The sequence below is a fragment of the Phocoena sinus genome, chromosome 13, assembly GCF_008692025.1.
Source record: "Phocoena sinus isolate mPhoSin1 chromosome 13, mPhoSin1.pri, whole genome shotgun sequence".
Classification (NCBI taxonomy): Eukaryota; Metazoa; Chordata; class Mammalia; order Artiodactyla; family Phocoenidae; genus Phocoena; species Phocoena sinus.
In genome coordinates this window covers 75,787,412-75,805,305 of record NC_045775.1, presented here as the reverse complement: position 1 = coordinate 75,805,305, position 17,894 = coordinate 75,787,412, and the positions used below count along the sequence as shown (strand labels likewise).

The 17,894-nt window shown below is 40.7% G+C and overlaps 1 protein-coding gene across 3 annotated transcripts in view; it reads right to left on the bottom strand.

The window, feature by feature from the left end:
- KCMF1 (potassium channel modulatory factor 1) overlaps positions 1-17,894 on the bottom strand; it is a 76,418-nt gene that overhangs the window by 4,687 nt on the left and 53,837 nt on the right. For all 3 annotated transcript variants that reach the window (XM_032652065.1, XM_032652063.1, XM_032652064.1), the window contains 3 exons: positions 7,910-8,011; positions 4,814-4,988; positions 1,322-1,604 (listed from right to left, as the gene is read on the bottom strand). In XM_032652065.1, coding sequence (XP_032507956.1) covers positions 1,322-1,604; positions 4,814-4,988; positions 7,910-8,011 — 560 coding nt within the window. The remainder of the gene's footprint in view (positions 1-1,321; positions 1,605-4,813; positions 4,989-7,909; positions 8,012-17,894) is intronic.

Below are 17,894 nucleotides of genomic sequence, written 5' to 3'. Positions count from 1 at the left end.
CCTTTCTGAGGCAGGTACCTAGATCTGTGGCTCTGTGCTTCCTCTGCGTTGAAGGTGATAATCAATCAGGCACAGTTACTCACTTTGCAGAGATAATACAAAGGTAAATTTTCCACTTGCAACTTCCTCCTTAGATCCGCACCAAATGATAATAAGTACCATTAACTGGGCTTTTATTACATGCCAGATACTGAGCCAGACCATACACATACCTGTACTCCATTTCATCCTCAAAACAATTCTCATTCTAATGCGGCAAAACTCATGGGATATTATAAAACTGAGGTTTGGAGAAGTGAAGTGACTTGCCTAAGGTCCAAACTAGTAAAAGCTGGGGCTCTTGACAGGGGTCCTATTTGCAGAGATGTGCAAACAGTTTTTATTCTGCATCAACAATGTGTTATTTACAACTATACACACGTGCCACTGTACTAACAGAGATGTTTAAAAGTATGAGATAAAAGAAATATCCACAGAAACAGTGTTTTCTTCTAACATCTAGTTGTCACACACATTACTTTTTGGAGGTAACTGATATATTACACTAATTTTCTTCTTCGTGTCACAGTTTTTAACTTTATATTCCTCTCTATTCCATTAAAAGTCCAAATTGGTCCAGGTTCTTTACCTGCTGAGCCTACTCATTACTGCTCTTTCTAAAATTCTTTTATTTTTAAAAGTCACATAAAATGCCTACGAGGCCTCAGCAGAGGAACATATTTGGTTGCTAATGGTAGTTTTCAGAAGCAAATAAGAACTCTACTCCTTCCAGCAGAGCCATTTACTGTGTGTACTAAGTATTTTTTACACTGTGGTGAACCATTTTTTTTTAAATAGTTATTTTGTGTACGCTAACCACAGAAACTTAAATTCCACTTCTTTAGAAATTCTCAGGAGAAAACCACCACATTATAAAATCTTCTCTTGTACTTTTGGATATTTCACAGCAGACTGAAACTGGCAATAAAAAGACAGCAATGTTAATTATGACAATAAATGTACCTAGTATGTCCCATATATGTAATGATACGATGTTTACATTTTATGGGCAATATGGGAAAAGAAATTCATATCAGATGATGATACACCGTTAGAACAGGACCATCAGCATTCCTAGTTCATCTAAAATAAACTATTACTTTTCATATTTTTAAAGAAATACTGAATATACAGTTTTGATTAGAGATCTGTGAGTTTTAATGGTTTGATCCAAGGCTGAGTCTTTAAGAACACATATAAGCACAAAAGAGAAAAGGTCATCTCAGTCTGCGTGGTGCTAATAAAATACTACTTCTCAAAGTTACATTAATAGATGAACTACCTTGTTAAAAGAAACTGGGAACTCTGGGTAGCTTGCTGACTGCTCTCTGTGTTAGCTGTGCTGGCTGTCGCCGTGGACTGTGTGATTGTAGTGGTGGCACTGCTTGTGTTAGTGCGCCGGGTTGCGTTGCGTGCAGTCTCCAGCTGTTGCCGTGCTGCCTGGGCGTGCTGTCGTTCCAGCTGCAGCTGCATCTGCAGTTGCTGTAACTGAGACGCTGAAGGGCCAGAGGAATTAAGCTGTCCTCCTGCAGAACGTCTCACTCCTGATAACTGGGATAAAAGCTCTGCCAATGGAAATGGAGACGTTAATGTCTACTTCAATATGAGGAAAACAAAATGCTACAGATCATTCTTTTACCAGAGGAACATTAAAAATGACTGTCAACAGGAAGGTACCTGTGGCAACATACAGTTCCAGCTTGGAGCTTAATACCTTTTAGGATGCCTCCTAGAGGCAAGAGTTGTGTATGTGTTGTGTACGGGAAACGCAAATACATATGAATATTAGCTCACGTACAATTATTCTTAAGCAAAACATAGCAAATTGTTTTTCAAGTTGTCTGCATAATGGGCTGATTTAGTTACACTTTCTCTTAGTATCTTAGTAAGCGAAGGTGGCTCATCTGCTGGTCCAAACACAACAAAAACCCTCTCAACATGAGCCCCATGAAGGCACGGATCAAGCCTACTGTTTACGATATGCCTGGTTCTTAGAACAGCACCTGACCCATAGTAAGCACTCAAACATTTATTTAATGATTGAATGCCCTTTAGAATTAAATCCAAGAGACCTGCATCATTTCTAACTGTGACGGTTGTACACTTGCCTCTGCCTTCTTTCTCTGGAACCTTCTGGTACTGCTGTTTGAGAGCCCCAGAGCACCACTGCAGTGAGGACCACCGGTGATGCCCAGTGAAGCTGATTAGCTCCTGACTGTACAGCCTATTTAGACGCTCTTGTTTGGACAAGGCTGTGCTCATCAGAAGCCAGGTGGCTCTCTGTCCCTGCCTTGTCATCTAAGTGAGGTGCAGTAGTTGCCTTCTCCCACGTGGAGGGTCTATCTGGCTTACATGGATTTGATGATTGCCCTTTCAACATTACTAGGCTGGCAAAGCTCTTCACCATTAAAATTCATTTCCAGGGCACATTTCTGCCTTACTGCTCACTGTAGTTTTATTCCAGGGGCTCTTAACACCAATCTTTCATATAGTCCATCACTAACATAAACTAATTTTCACTGACAGAAAAAAACTGAATGGAGAAAGTGTCTCAACTGTGAATCTTGCCCCCAGAAATCACATTAACTTTTAGAGCCTGCTACCAAAGACAGCAGGTAAATATACTTTTGGATGAAGAAGTATTTTTTAAAATTCCCAAAACTCAGTTTTTTGGGGCTTACTGCACATCCAAATGCCCAAAGCACATTTGAAATTAAGATTTTACACTGGCTTCCCTGGTGGCGCAGTGGTTAAGCATCTGCCTGCCAATGCAGGGGACATGGGTTTGAGCCCTGGTCTGGGAAGATCCCACATGCCGCAGAGCAACTAAGCCCGTTCACCACAACTACTGAGCCTGTGCTCTAGAGCCCGTGAGCCACAATTACTGAAGCCAATTTGACACAACTACTGAAGCCTGCGCACCTAGAGCCCATGCTTGACAACAAGAGAAGCCACTGAAAGGAGAAGCCTTGAGGTGAGAAGCACCTCAACGAAGAGTAGTCCCTGCTCGCCGCAAGTAGAGAAAGCCCGTGCACAGCAACGAAGACCCAACGCAGCCAAAAATAAATAAATAAATCTATTAAAAAAAAAAAACGATTTTACACTGAATATCTCACATTTTAAGGAAGATTTTATGAATAACACTGTTCCTACTTTCGATGACAGATGTATACTCAGCTGCATTTCAGGTATGCGTTCCACTGTACGTACACATTTCGGACTTGTACAGGCTCCCTGGACTCTTACTGCCTGCCAGCGCTTACTGTATCTTTCAGGGTCTCAGGCTACAGTGACTTCTGACATTTTGACTGTCAAACCTTGTGTTTTGCTGCTGGCTTCCCAGGTTGGCCGTGCATGAGATCGGTGGCTTGGCTATGAACTACATGTTCAAATGTTGTTGTTGTTCTTTTTAAACAATTTTTTCCTATTTATTTATTTTTGGCTGCATTGGGTGTTTGTTGCTGTGCGCGGGCTTTCTCTAGTTGCGTCAAGCTGGGGCTACTCTTCACTGTGGTGCGTGGGCTTCTCATTGCAGTGGCTTCTCTTGTTGTGGAGCACGGGCTCTAGGCACACAGGCTTCAGTAGTTGTGGCTCGTGGGTCAGTAGTTGCGGCACACGGGCTTAGTTGCCCCGTGGCACGTGGGACCTTCCCAGACCAGGGCTCAAACCTGTGTCCCCCTGCGCCACCAGGGAAGCCCCAAATGTGTGTTTTTTTTTTTTTAGATAACAAATTTATTTATTTATTTTTGGCTGTGTTGGGTTTTCGTTGCTGCACGCGTGTCTTCTCTGGTTGTGGCGAGCGGGGGCTACTCTTCGTTGTGGTGTGTGGGCTTCTTACTGCGGTGGCTTCTCTTGTGTGGAGCACGGGCTCTAGGCGCATGGGCTTCAGTAGTTGTGGCACGTGGGCTCAGTAGTTGTGGCTCGCGGGCTCTAGAGCGCAGGCTCAGTAGTTGTGGCACACAGGCTTAGTTGCTCTGCGGCATGTGGGATCTTCCCAGACCAGGGCTCGAACCCATGTTCCCTGCATTGGCAGGTGGATTGTTTTTTTTTTTTTTTTTTGCGGTATGCGGGCCTCTCACCGCTGTGGCCTCTCCCGTTGCGGAGCACAGGCTCCGGACGCGCAGGCTTAGCGACCATGGCCAGCCGCTCTGTGGCATGTGGGATCCTCCTGGACCGGGGCACGAACCCGTGTCCCCTGCATCGGCAGGCGGACTCTCAACCACTGCGCCATCAGGGAAGTCCGGCAGGTGGATTCTTAACCACTGCGCCACCATGGAAGCCCCCAAATGTTTTTTAAAGTAAGATTTTCCCAAGCTATTAAAACATGAATGTTCCACAATAATATAGTTCTCAAATCAAGGCAAGGACAAGACACTCCTACTTGACTTTCTTCCATGAGAAGAGCTTAATTCTTTAGTCCTGTCAATTAATTTTCTTATCTGTGTGCTTGTGGAGGCTGAGCCATGAAATTCTGCAGGTCTTTCAACTCTGACATCTTCTATGACTTTCTTGGGTTTCACTGGAGGCCACAAATAGAACATTGACTGTTCCTTATTCTCTTATACCTCTAAGTACTTAAAGAAATGCCAAAATAATATGAACTACTTTATGTGGTCTACTTTAAACATGTTTTATACTTATAAAATTTAGAGGAATTTTGTCAAGGAACATGTGGCGTGTGATAAGAGACTAAGAATACAGATCCTACCAAAAATTTTTAAAGGGAGCTCCACCATCTCCAGCCATTTCCTTTATTAATGTGAAACTAACTTACCAGCTATAGGATCCATGGCTTCCCTATTGCTTGGAGAATATGAACTCTGAGAAGAAGAAAGTCCACCAGTAGAACTGCTAGTAAAGTGCATGTTTGATCTACGTGCACGAGGACCTCCCAATCCCCGGCCAGGGTGAAACATTCTACGTACATGTCGAACACCACTCGATTCATCATAACTCCAAAGTTAAGGAAAAAACTGAAGTATTTCATAGAAAGAAAAAAAAAAAAAATCACTCGAGTCCTCTTGCGAGATAGACATGCAGATTTCCCAATTATAAGCATTTTAAAATAGCACATTTCATTTAGAATACAAATGGTACAACTCTATCTATGAGGGCTATTAACTCTAAAAAAAGACACTCAAATATAAAGCAACATGTGAGTATGTGTATACTGTGTGTATATGTTGTGCATGTGTGTGTGTTTTCAAAGAGAAAAAAAAGTTTCTCCAGGTGGGAAGAAGTTCCTTCCTAACACTGCCAAACGAGGTGAGAGGCATTGCCTGGTCAGACACCAGGGGTGAGACATTCTCTTACCCTCAACTCAGTATTGAATTCCATATATGCTCAAACCGAAGTAACCACAAATAATAACCAGCAATTTTTTATATTTGGTGAGAACTGTGCTAATATACAGGCTAATCAAATCTCAATGACCATCTGTAATGAGAACCGAACAGTATAAATAATTTAAATTCAGGAGTAAAAGACTCCTTCTGGCTATTAGTTTTAATCTGTCAAGTTTTTTTTTTTTCTTCCAATGCTGCTGCTAAGCAGAAAACCAGATTTGAATTTCCTGTACAGGTGGACACAGAGAGAGTAACAGCACATTTATCAAGAAGTCAAAGTTCCGGCAGCCTCGACCATCTGACGCACCTGCGTGTGAGTTACACTGAAGAAGGTCCCGAGGAGCGAAAAGCTGCCAAAACTCATGAAGACAACGCTGTGTTGCCTCCACACAGGTGAGTGTGAGTGTGCAAAGAGGGTGGGGAGGGCGACTGGGTGAACTAGATATTGTAGCAGGGGAGATCTTCTTTCAAAGCAGCCAATATATGGGAAAAGAATCTAAAAAAGAGTGGATATATGTATATGTGTAACTGATTCACTTTGCTGTACAGCAGAAACTAACACAACACTCTAAATCAAGCATACTCTAACAAAAATTAAAAAAAAAAAAGAAAGCAGCCAACAGACAGCTATATAATACAGATTTATTTTTGTGTTGACTTCCCAGCCTTTTCAGCTGATGGTTCAGGAGTCACGTGGGGACAGGGTGGGTGGCGGCTCCAGGAAGCCCTCAGGCGCCACCGTAATGCACACTGTTTCATGGTGGTATGACAGTGCCTTGGGTTCTGCAGAAAGCAATGTTGTGATCATCACACTCTGCTTTTAAAAAGCGTAAAAAATGCACTTTAGGAGGAGTTCCATCAAAGTAGTTAAAAAAAAAAAGAAGTTTGGGTGCTTAAGAGGCTTAGAAACAAGTCACTCCCTCATGTCAAACAAAATTACCACACAGTAGCACTTGAAGTACCTGAGAAATCAGCTATGTTTCCAGGAAAACTGCTATGCCAACATTTTGCTTTCTAGAACTTAATGATAATACTTGTTAGTAATCTAAAATGCAACACATGACTTCTCTTATTCTTATATTTTGCATAAGTTAATCTTTTCTTGGTAATGAAAGACTCATAAAAATCTTACAAAAATGCATGTAGATGATACGGGACATTCTACTGAATGGATACTAATTTCACTAGAGGCCCTTGAACTTGCTGAAAAAGTGCAGGATAACAGCATGGTTTTAAGTTATTTGCCCAGCTTCTCCATGAAGATGGAGTGAAGCGTGGATCAAGCATAACTCTGGGTCTCGTTATAGGATTCTTTTATACAAAATGCGAAGTGACCCTAAGGCTAAAGTATTCTTGGCCTATTTGGATCTTCATATTCTCTTGGAAAAAACAAAAACAAAAACAAGCAAGCACCGCTTTCTTCATTTTGCTTTTAGTGTCCCCTGCATTTAGGAGAGAGGAAGAGTGGGTTCCTCTGTTCTTTCAGTACTTGTCCTAGACTGGCTCAGTCCAGGCTGATATTCTAACTTCTCAGGATGGGTCGATATCTTTTTCTTGCCATTAGTTTCCACTTATCTTCCCCTAACTCTAAAGGGCCATATTTCTAATTAGAATATTAGGAATTGTGAGCAAGGGATGGGACCTGTAGGATAAGAAAACCACCAGACCAGTTTCTTCCTCAAATAAGTCTAAGCTTGAATTATGATTGCCAGGAGGCAAGCAAAGGAATCAGAATGAAGTCTGGCAGGGAGAAAGGTTGTGATTAGCTCTTGAATTGCTTCAAATTGCAGCGAACACTAAAACCTTTACATGAGAACAGAACCCTACGTTAATAGGTGATAGTTTCAGAAAAACAATTCATAACTTGAAACCAGAAGCACCGAGTCTACAAAATTAACTTACTCTGGGGGGCCAGTAATCTCTTGGCGATTATTAGGGAATACTGCCAGGAACTGTCATGAGATTGGTTTGGGAGGGGAAGCAGAAATGAAAGTGGGAAAGGAATTTAGACCTGAACCTGACCTTATGCTATCCTACTCAGAGACTGGGCAGGAAACGGCTCTCTCTGGAGAAGGAAACTCCAAAAGGGAAGGAAGCCCCACGATGCACACTTGCCCACCATCCAGCCTATAACAGGGTGAGGCAACAGAGAACAGGGGTGGCAAGCCAATACATCCTCCGTATAGTTAATGAACGAGCTTTTAATTTGGATTAGCATTTTCCTCTTTCGTATGAAAACACCCTCCTGAAGACTTATAACCCGGTCAAACTGTCTGATGGTAACGAACTAAAGATGACGAGCAAGGGAACTTCCACTTACTGAGCATGGTTAATACAACAGTCACAGCACAGAAAAAGAGAAATAAGAAATTGCACCTTAACACTGAGTCACTCTTAGGAAAAGGTTAAATCAACTAAGATAGTCTGGAGGTTAGTTTTCCTCTTTGGGGATGCCGTCCTTAAAATTCATCGAAATGATAAATGTTACAAACAACTTTTCCCCTTGTTGCCTCTCGAAAGGATATTAAATCTCTAGGGGCTCTGTGTTCAAGTGTAAGATGAGCTGCAAAGTCATCCGTGACATGATTAGGATCGCCTCCAGGCAATGCCGCACATATTGGACAAATCTGAAATGAAAGTAAAGAAAGCAGGTTTACTTACAGATGAACACTGATCAGACATGTTTCCAGATGAATACTTTACTGTACATTTTACCTTGACCAGGTTTTAACCAGGCAAAAACAAAGCAGATCCTGAACTAGTGAACAGCTGCGGAGGCTGAACAAGAACCACAGGCATCAGTGCTGTGACTCCACTGAAGCAGACGTCTGTCAGGCTCAGACAGATAATTCTAAACGCACAGGTCAAATCTGAGCTCTGGCAACGACTTCCAACAGCCTGGCCAATTCATCTGCATGGTCTAGGAACACAGTTTCCATAAAAATAGTTTTTTAGTGGGCTATTTAGTGCACATTCATGTCTAAGTCCGGTCTTACTGGTAAAGGCTGAGACATAAGCTTCCCTAAAGTAAGCTAGACTTGAGGGCCAACAGCCAAACAAGACAGCAAAGCTCTTACTAAAAACACAACTGCACGAACTTAAATACTTTGAATGTGGTATGGTAAGACAGACAATGACTACTGATAATATGCAAATATGCTCTATCGATTCATGAATGGGACTTCCAAGGTGGCGAGTGGGTATGAGAGACCATTTTTAGAACTTTACTTCCCAGAAGGACGGGAGGTAGGACAAAAGCCTGTGATCAGAGCAGGTCAAGGAGTAGAAGACAACTTCGCTGTGGGCCTGAGGGCAAGGGACAGAGGAGAAAGAAGAAATAAAATAACGTGTCCACAGGCAGAGGAGGCTTGACAGGTTGGGAACGTGGTTTCTGAAACAGCAGTTTCAACAGAAGTGGTGAAATAGGAGGAAGGAGAGGGAAGGACAGGAAGAATGCACAACTTTCAGGGGAAAGCCCCTTACTCTTCCAGAAATCCAACTGGACAGATGATGGCCTAAGAGTGGTAGCCAAACCTTGAAGTATGAAGAACTTCAAGCTGAAAGAACAGAACCAAGAAGAAAGGTCTGATATCAGCAAAGGAGCACAACCAAAGGGAGCCACAGGACCAGGACAATGAAAGGTCTCAGCTTGTGCCCCTCCAGGGACAGGAGAGCTGAGGGTAGGATTCATCTTGCCAATACATGTATCCCGTGCCTAAGTTCTTTCACCTGGAGTAAAACTGGGCATCTGGTTGACCTTACTGCCAGCTCACAGCAAGTGGGAGAGGAGAGCGGCACTGGAGATGAGGCAGCAGGAAAAAGGCGAGACCTGGAAGGACAATACCGGGATACGGAGGGGAAAACAAATCACTCTGATTCCTAGAGCCTAAGCGAACACAAATCCCTATCTCTAATGACTAGAAAGCAGAAGTTCCCAGACTCTGATGTGATCCTAGGTTCCTCTTAATGTGCAGTCAGCTGTCCTGATTATCTGCCTCAGGACTCTGAGAAATATCCTCAAGAAAACCTAAAGTTGCTCAAGAAAAATAACATATAAGCAAGACTGTGCAAAAGAATTAGGGAGGTCACAATGGGACATACTTGTGAGGCAAATGAGAGAAAGAAGTAGATAGCTATGCCTGTGTTTTTTCAGAAGATGCCAGAAACGTCTTGTTTTTTTTTTCTTTTTTTTGGTGCCAGAGAGAAAAGCAATTGGATCTGTTTACAAGTGTACAGATGATCAACTCTCTCCTTACCAGGAACTTGGGTTTTACTGTCTGAACCATTCCTGTGCTGTGACACTGTGGGGTAGAGTCTGATATACTTATTTTACTTTCCACATGTTTCTGTCTTGTCTAGCTAGATTGTAAACTCTTTGAGAAATGCAGGACAGTGTGATTTCTTTCTTGTTTGGGAACTGTGACCAGATTTGCTAAAAGGAAAAAGACTGACAATGTTTGGAGAAGCAGAAACAACCTCCAGTTGCATGTATGAGATTTTTATCCAAAGAGAAAATAACCACCAAAAGGTGGTTATCTATTTATAACTTGAACGGCACAAAGACAGCTACAGAAGTTGCAGTACTGTGAGGATGCATGTAAGTGAACTTAGATGAGGAAAGTCTCCTTGAGAACATGCATTCCTGGAAGGAAGACAGAATGGGAAAGTACAGATACCAAACATACTAAGAATGTCCTCATAGGACTGATAATCTCCTACAAACTAGAAAATCACCTTTGAGTTAGGGATGTAGAATAGAAGGAAAATCAGGATCCTTCAATATTAATATATATTAATATATATTATATAATTATATTATATAATTAATATATTAATTTCAGTTCTGTAATTCAAAATCTTTTATATTTCACTATCGGGATAAGGCAGGATGAAGGTATTCAGACTGCTTCACTTAGAGAGAAATAACACAAAAGCAAACACTTCTCTAGTAACTAGGGATAAAGAATTACCAAGGATAAGGAACTACTGGGGTAGGAGGACCATCTAGTTTGGCAGCTGGCACACAAAAATCAAGAGGCTAGATTAGAACCAAGTGGAAGACGCTGTGACACTTGGGGCCACATGAAGCTAATTCAGATGAAGACCTGGAAGGGAAAACTAAGTGCTGATGGAACTGGAGGCCCGGTCACCTTACAAGTTTTTACATTTTATACTTAGAAAGCTAACTCATGTTTTAGGATAAAAACTTTGGTAAATCAAGGTTGTACTTTCTGAGAGATAATTGAGAGAACAAGAAGAAGGGAGAAAAAGAAGAGCAAAGTGGGGCAGGAGAAACAAAGAAGAGGTGGGAATAGAGACAGATGCCACCCTGCACCCAGGAGCACAAATGCAGCTTAGCTCTGAGTGTGTCTTTACTTCCCCGAGATGGTACCTAATACCTTTTACAAGATAGGCAAATTCCACAAATATCCAAAGGATAGGCTATTAACCCTAAAATTATGAGCCTGTCAACATTAATATTTATCATACTTCTACCGCCACATGATACAGAAATATCTATCACCTGAACAAGAAAATTCCATTAATTTTAAGCTAACACATTAGCTTAAAATTATGACAACACAACACTGTAAATCAACTATATTTCAATAAAATAAAAAATTAAAAAAATTACAACAATTTGTCAACGTTAAGGCTTACTGAATTGGCTTAAGTCAGTGCTTCCTAAATGTGCTAAGGATATAATTCATCTGGAGCATTTGTTAAAAATATAGTTTCCTACAAACGTATGGAACCAAGGGGGGAAAGTGGCGGGGGGGGGGGGGAGTGGTAGCGGTGGGATGAACTGGGAGATTGGGATTGACATGTATACACCAATATGTATAAAACAGATAACTAATAAGAACCTGCTGTATAAAAATATATATATATATATATATATATATATAAAAATATAGTTTCCTAGACTCCTGCCTAGAAAGTGATTCTAGGTTTGAGAATCTGTATTTTGACAAGGGTCCCAGTTACTTTATAATTAGAAAGTTTGGTAAATACTGCTTGAATATACAAAGGTACTGAAAAATAATACTTACCCTGTTGTATGAAACACCAAATCTTGTCATTAGCTACCCCTCCCCCACATGCTTATTCACAAATGTCCTTGCTATTCTCAGTCTTAGCAATCTTTGCTATTGCTCGAGTCTTCCCCTTCTGCGTCATCCTGCCACTGAGGGTCACCGTCAGTCCTGCTTTTTACCTGTAGCTCCTTTGGAAGCCGTTACCTATGTACTGGGGTGAGACCCCAGGCCAAAAACATAATGGAGTTTCCATTTTTCCACATGTTCCCAGTGCATGATTGCCAGTGAGTAACCAGTCAGTATAGATTCTTAACACCGGTGGTCACCTGTGTGACCAATGTCTAGAACATACCTTCTGAAGTTACTATTCAACATGTAAATGCTAAGTCACTACTGAATTTACAAAACCTTTTTCCCTGTGACAGGCTACGTACATTAAAAAAGAAATCTAAAAGCAAGCGCCCCATATAATTATCAACCAGTCTAAAGCAAGTTCGGATTTCCCCCCACTTCTTTCTTGAACTCGAAAACCCTCTGCAGGTGCATTCTGTCTGGCTACTGTACAGTGCTTTAAAACAACAAGAGAGGAGGATTTAAGTTCCTATGATGTGGTGAGTTCTTTTCCTCTCTCTCTCTCCCTCCTTTTTTTGGATACACTTCTTGCCCATTTTGTTCACTGCTACAGAAAAACGCATTTTAAAAACTGCCTATCTGATCCAGCATATAACCTGGCCTTCACTGAAGCTAGACTGCAGCATTACAGAGAGACTGGTCTTTCACCAGATTCGTTCAGCAGCTGCTGGGGAGCTAGGTAGGTTCTTCACCATGAGGAGGATCCACTTCAATGCATCATCTTCTTAGACCACTTGAAACTGCCCTTGAACTCAGATTCTGGGACACCACGCTTCTTCTCACAGCAAACACCTTAGGTGAAATAACTGCCCTGGCAATCGGCATTTCTTGACTAGGTTTCTGGATCACAAACCTGATAAACTCATTTATTTCTTTGATCTAATTTTACACCCATGAGAAACATTTTCCTTTTGAGAATACATGTTCAAAAGCTGTGATTTCCTTACATCATCTTCTATTGTTACTTTCTGGTGATACCAAATGTCTGAGGCATCACTTCTCTGATGATCATGGTCTTATAACAGGCAGCAAAAGCTTCTTTGTAATTTCTCCCCCCACTCCTTTTTTTTTTTTTTTTTTTGCGGTACGCGGGCCTCTCACTGTTGTGGCCTCTCCCGTTGCAGAGCACAGGCTCCGGACGCACAGGCTCAGCAGCCATGGCTCACGGGCCCAGCCGCTCCGCGGCATATGGGATCTTCCCGGACCGGGGAACAAACCCACGTCTCCTGCATTGGCAGGCGGACTCTCAACCACTGCGCCACCAGGGAAGCCCCTCTACCCTTTTTTGATCCATGTTCATCCACATCATCATTATGATTAAGTTCATCCTATTTCAAAAGAACTACAGAATCACTCAAACCCTACCATCCTTCCCTTCCCAAATGAGAGCCTAGGTGCCATGATGGTAGAGAAAATGTATCTCCTCTGTACAGGGGCAAACACTTCTCTTTATTGTCCACCAAACCAAGTGGACAAATATTCTGGCTTTAAAGGTTCTCTACTATCTGGCTTCATTTGGCTGATTCAGTTTTCCCACCACTTCACACAACAATCAATGCCTTACCATCCTCTCCACCTTCTGTGTCCTTTCTAACACTGCATCTTGGTTCATGTCTCTTCCCTTGAGTAATACCATTCCTTCCATTCTGTCCACTTTTTGAAGTAACACCATTTTTCAAGGCCTACCTCAAGTCACAAAGCCCTGACTCCTTGCGTTTTTCTCCAATTGTGTCATAAGAGCTAGTTTGGTTTTTAGACATGCTATAAAGTCTGTGTGGGTAGAGGCCATGTTTTAAATTTATTATGCTGACAGCCATCGTGCTTTACTCCAAGAATCTGATGACTTCAGAAAGCACTACTTCACACTTGACATATTAGATGTAATGCTCCTGGTTAATAGTTGGAGAGACACACTGAGAAGTTAGGAATACATGAAGTCTTGAGAAAGACCAGCAAATGTTTCCCTAAGCTGTCCTTAATAACTGACCCAGGCATGACCCAGAACAGCCTTTCTTCTGACGTCATCCGTCTGAGGGCAAAGTAAATGTTGTACCCCACCCTGACCCATTTCCTCCATCACAGCTAACACCTCAGTTAATTTCTGCTCAGGCACCCACACTTTCTCTCACACCCTAGCCCTTCTGCAGCCCCCATCCTCCTTTGTTTCCCTGTTTTTTGTCCAGTCATTACTTCAAAACTCCTTCCCCCTTTTCCATTCCTCATTCCTTTATTACAGCTGTGAGTCAAGTTATGAAGTTAATCGTGGTTGAAAAGATTAAAAGTAACAGCCTTGTATCTGAGGAGTTATAAGTTCTGAAGCAAAATTAAAATGCAGTGAAGAACCTGCCCAATGCCATAGCTCTCGTGTCTTCAGAAAAGCTCTGATTATTTCTTCATCCTTATGTGAATGTGCTGTTTCTCCCCAGTATTAACACAAGAACATAATTTCAAGCCAAATAATTTTCCTGTGTTGTTTGATACTATACTAATTTTCTAGTATAAGGTTACCTAGGTTTTCCCAAGCTAGCTCTGAAATCAAAGTTCACTACATGATGTGTTCTGGCAACTTATGTGCTTACTGTGCTCTGAGCTCCAAACCAGGTGTCCAAAGGACATTTACAAAAATAGCCTCTTTTTAAAGTTGGGGTCTTCCTTTTTTACGATATTTATGTAGACTATGTAGTAAATTCAAATAAAAACATTTAAGTAAAGCCTTGTGAGTGTCGTTTAAGATAAGGGCAACTTCTGGAAGTGCGATAAGCATACCTTCTCTTGTGCTGCTCTTTACAACCGTGTCCTAATTTCTGTAAGTTAAAGGACTTATGCTGTGAAGTCCAGGTAAGCTGGTAAACTTAAAGTTCTGACTGGTTAAATTTGCCATACTGTATAATTTTGTTACTATGGATTAACTAATTCATTAAGTATTTACTGAGTAAATACTTAGGTACAATTCATGTCCGGGGCACAATTTGTGTCTCTCCTCTTGAGGAACTCAAATTCAGCTCTAGAAATACCACGGGCTTGTTCTGTAAGGCAGATTTTCTGATCAACTGCAATTCAATGGGGGTGTTTTTAACAAAGTTTCTTTTACTGAAAGGTGGTGACCCAAAGGAGCTATTATAATTTAAAGCCATGACATACAAAACCCCTCACATGCATTATATTTTACTCCTCATACTAAAAAAAGAGAGTTGACATTCTACTGAATTAACAACTGCTAAGGCTAACTGATAACTCCAGATTTTTGGATCTCTTGAGTAATTAAAAGTAGTTTATCTTATAAAATCTGCAGATATAATGAAAATAAGACCAGAGTGAAGTTTTGCTTTGAGGACATACAAAAAGCACTAGTGGAAAATCTATGCTACATGGTCAACAAACTCATTTTGGGCCTTCTCTAGAACCATCTAAATTGTAGCTACATGCACCTTAGCCACCTGTTTTGTCAATACAGATATAGGTTCTTTCAAGACCCGAGTGATCACAATGTTCAACTCGATTATAATCTAATTTTCTGCTGTTGCAGTGGAACACTCAAATTAACTTATAATTAAGTATAAGCTACTTCGTATTGAATTTATTTTTCTCCTCAGTTCCATTCTCCCCATTTTAATGCTGAGGTTGGAACTGTCACCTGCTTCCCAAGAGTAGCATTTAGAATGTTAGGGAGTTTTTGTTAAATATAAAAATTTCAGTTTTCCTTACATTTTTATATATGATTTAAGAGTACTAAATAAATAAAGTTTTGGTTTTAAACATGTTTCTTGGATATAGATTTAAATTACATGTGTATACTGATGTCCTGGGAGTTCATAACACTTGAAAAAACATAATTTAGCCACAATGAAAAATAACTCCAAAGGGGTCAGGGCGCTCGCATTTCTTCATCCTGTTCACAGTTCACTCTGAATATGAGCACTCGTATCCATGAGTACTGAGAAGAAAAACCCCAGTGTAAGCTTTACTGTTTCCACCTATCCTGGGGTAAGCTATCTATGTCCCCTGTAGACCTAGAGAAAGAAAAGGAAACGGGCACCTCTTGTTGCATAGTGTGTCCGTAAGCACCTGCGAGCTGCAGGGAGACAGGCACAGGGAGGCAGAGTCCAAAGCCAGCAACAGTTTTAGTGAAAAGTCACAAATGACTCCACGTAAGTTAGTGGGTTTATGTTGTTTATGAGTTGAGTGTCTGGCAATGACAGAAGCTTTGTATGCTCTCTCCTCAAGAGCATTACAAGTTTGTCAAGTGAGGCTGAGTTTGGTCGGATTTCCTAGAAAAAATAACCTCAGCTATGAAGACCGAGACTGGCGTCTTCGAATAATTTTCTTAACCAGTTTTTCTTTTTTTAACCTGAGGGGTACGATGGGGAAGAAAGGGATACCAGGAGAAGAGACAAGGCTGAAAAGTGTTTAAAGGACTACTGAGCTACCTTATAATTTTCCAATAGTTGCCAGAGAGGTCCCATCTTTAATTTATACCCCGCTCCCTACAAATCTTTCTGCAAGCCCTGCAAGAAGAGGCCCCACTTCTATGCACTGACTTGAAATTAGCTGTCCAGACACTGAACTAGACAAGCCAGTATTTCACAGGACAAAGAAGAAACCAAACCAGTGGCCAAAGAAAAAAAGAACTCAAAGTGAATGTCTCTACACCTGCTGCTCTTACCCAGCACTCCCCTTCACACTGGGTGTTCTTCCCATTCTGAAAACTGCCTACTCACCTTCCCCTACAGGAGTTTACTTCAACACAGAGGGAAGTACAGAGCAATGAAAACCCTACCCAGGATAACAATATACTCTGAAATACCAGGCACAACACCTTCTTGGAAAAGCTTTCATTACCTCATTTTCATAATATTCTAAATGATGTCCCTCCTGGTTTTCATATCACCTTAAGGAACTGATCTCTTATAGAAATATCTTTTAAAATATCATGACACACACATAAATTGAATTATCCTAGAACAATCTGGAATCCCCAACGTGTCTCCTATCATTTCCTTCTGTGCTATCAATTCAAGAATCTACTGGGAAACGAATGGCTGTATCACCCTTAAAATCAAAAGTATTACTATCTGATTTTAAACAAGTAAATATACTCAAAATAACTATTATTAAAAATGTGCAAAGATAGCCAAATACTAAAGATAGTAAAAAAAAAAGTGATTTATAAAAAAGAAAGTGTTCTGAGTCAAAAGTAATGAAAAGCACAAATGGTAAAAGTACCAAATCCTGGTCTTCTATAATCTCTCTAGCTAAATGCAAATGAGTAGTAGCTATACGGTTGCCTGTAGCAACGGTAGTTTTATGTATTCCTCCACTATTATTAAATAAAATACCATTGTTAGTTCACAGAAAAGCAGACAGCATCCAACTGCATTCTTTGAAGAAGAATGCAAGTAGTAACAGTCAATCAAAGCCTATTTTTTTAAAAAAAAATGTGTATTTGGCTTTTAAATGCTTACTTTTCTTGATTACCTGATTATAAGAGTAAATAGGTAATTATAATATTTAAGAAAATGTACAAGATTAGATTAGAAGATTTGTAAAAATTGTGGTTCACTCCACTATTATTGTTCCTAATAAGGAAATACCTGTGTTGGGAAGTTAGCTCTATATATCTACATATTAAAATGGTCTTTCAATGAAATACAGATACTATTTTGATGGTCAAAATTTAAAAGCCCTATACACAATTTAAAGATATGCAACCTTTCATAGCCCTCATGTATCAACCATACCTGTCACATTATTTTGGTTTGCAGTATATTTGATCTTGTATTTTCCTGCTTGTTGAATTTAGGTATCAAATGCATCTGTTTATACACAAAATGCCACAATGATGATAATTTCTATTCTGTGTTCTATGGCTCCTTTTAATTGACAAACAACCGTCTAAATATTAAAAAAATTATCAGGGCTTCCCTGGTGGCGCAGTGGTTGAGAGTCCGCCTGCCGATGCAGGGGACACGGGTTCGTGCCCCGGTCTGGGAAAATCCCACATGCCGCGGAGCGGCTGGGCCCGTGAGCCATGGCCGCTAAGCCTGCGCATCCGGAGCCTGTGCTCTGCAATGGGAGAGGCCACAGCGGTGAAAGGCCCGCGTACCACAAAAAAAAAAAAAAAAAAAAAAATTATCAGCTAAAACAGATTATTCTGACTCATTTAAAAACAAATTTAAAAGTCCTTTTATGTCATCCTGTTTCTCCATAAGAATAAAATTGTATAGTCAGATTGTGAAAAATTTCTAAAATAATTCTTTCTTCTTGGTTTTTACTTCTTATCAAATCAGTATAAATAGAACACAATACAACCATGCTATTTCAAAATTAAACTCAATTTGTT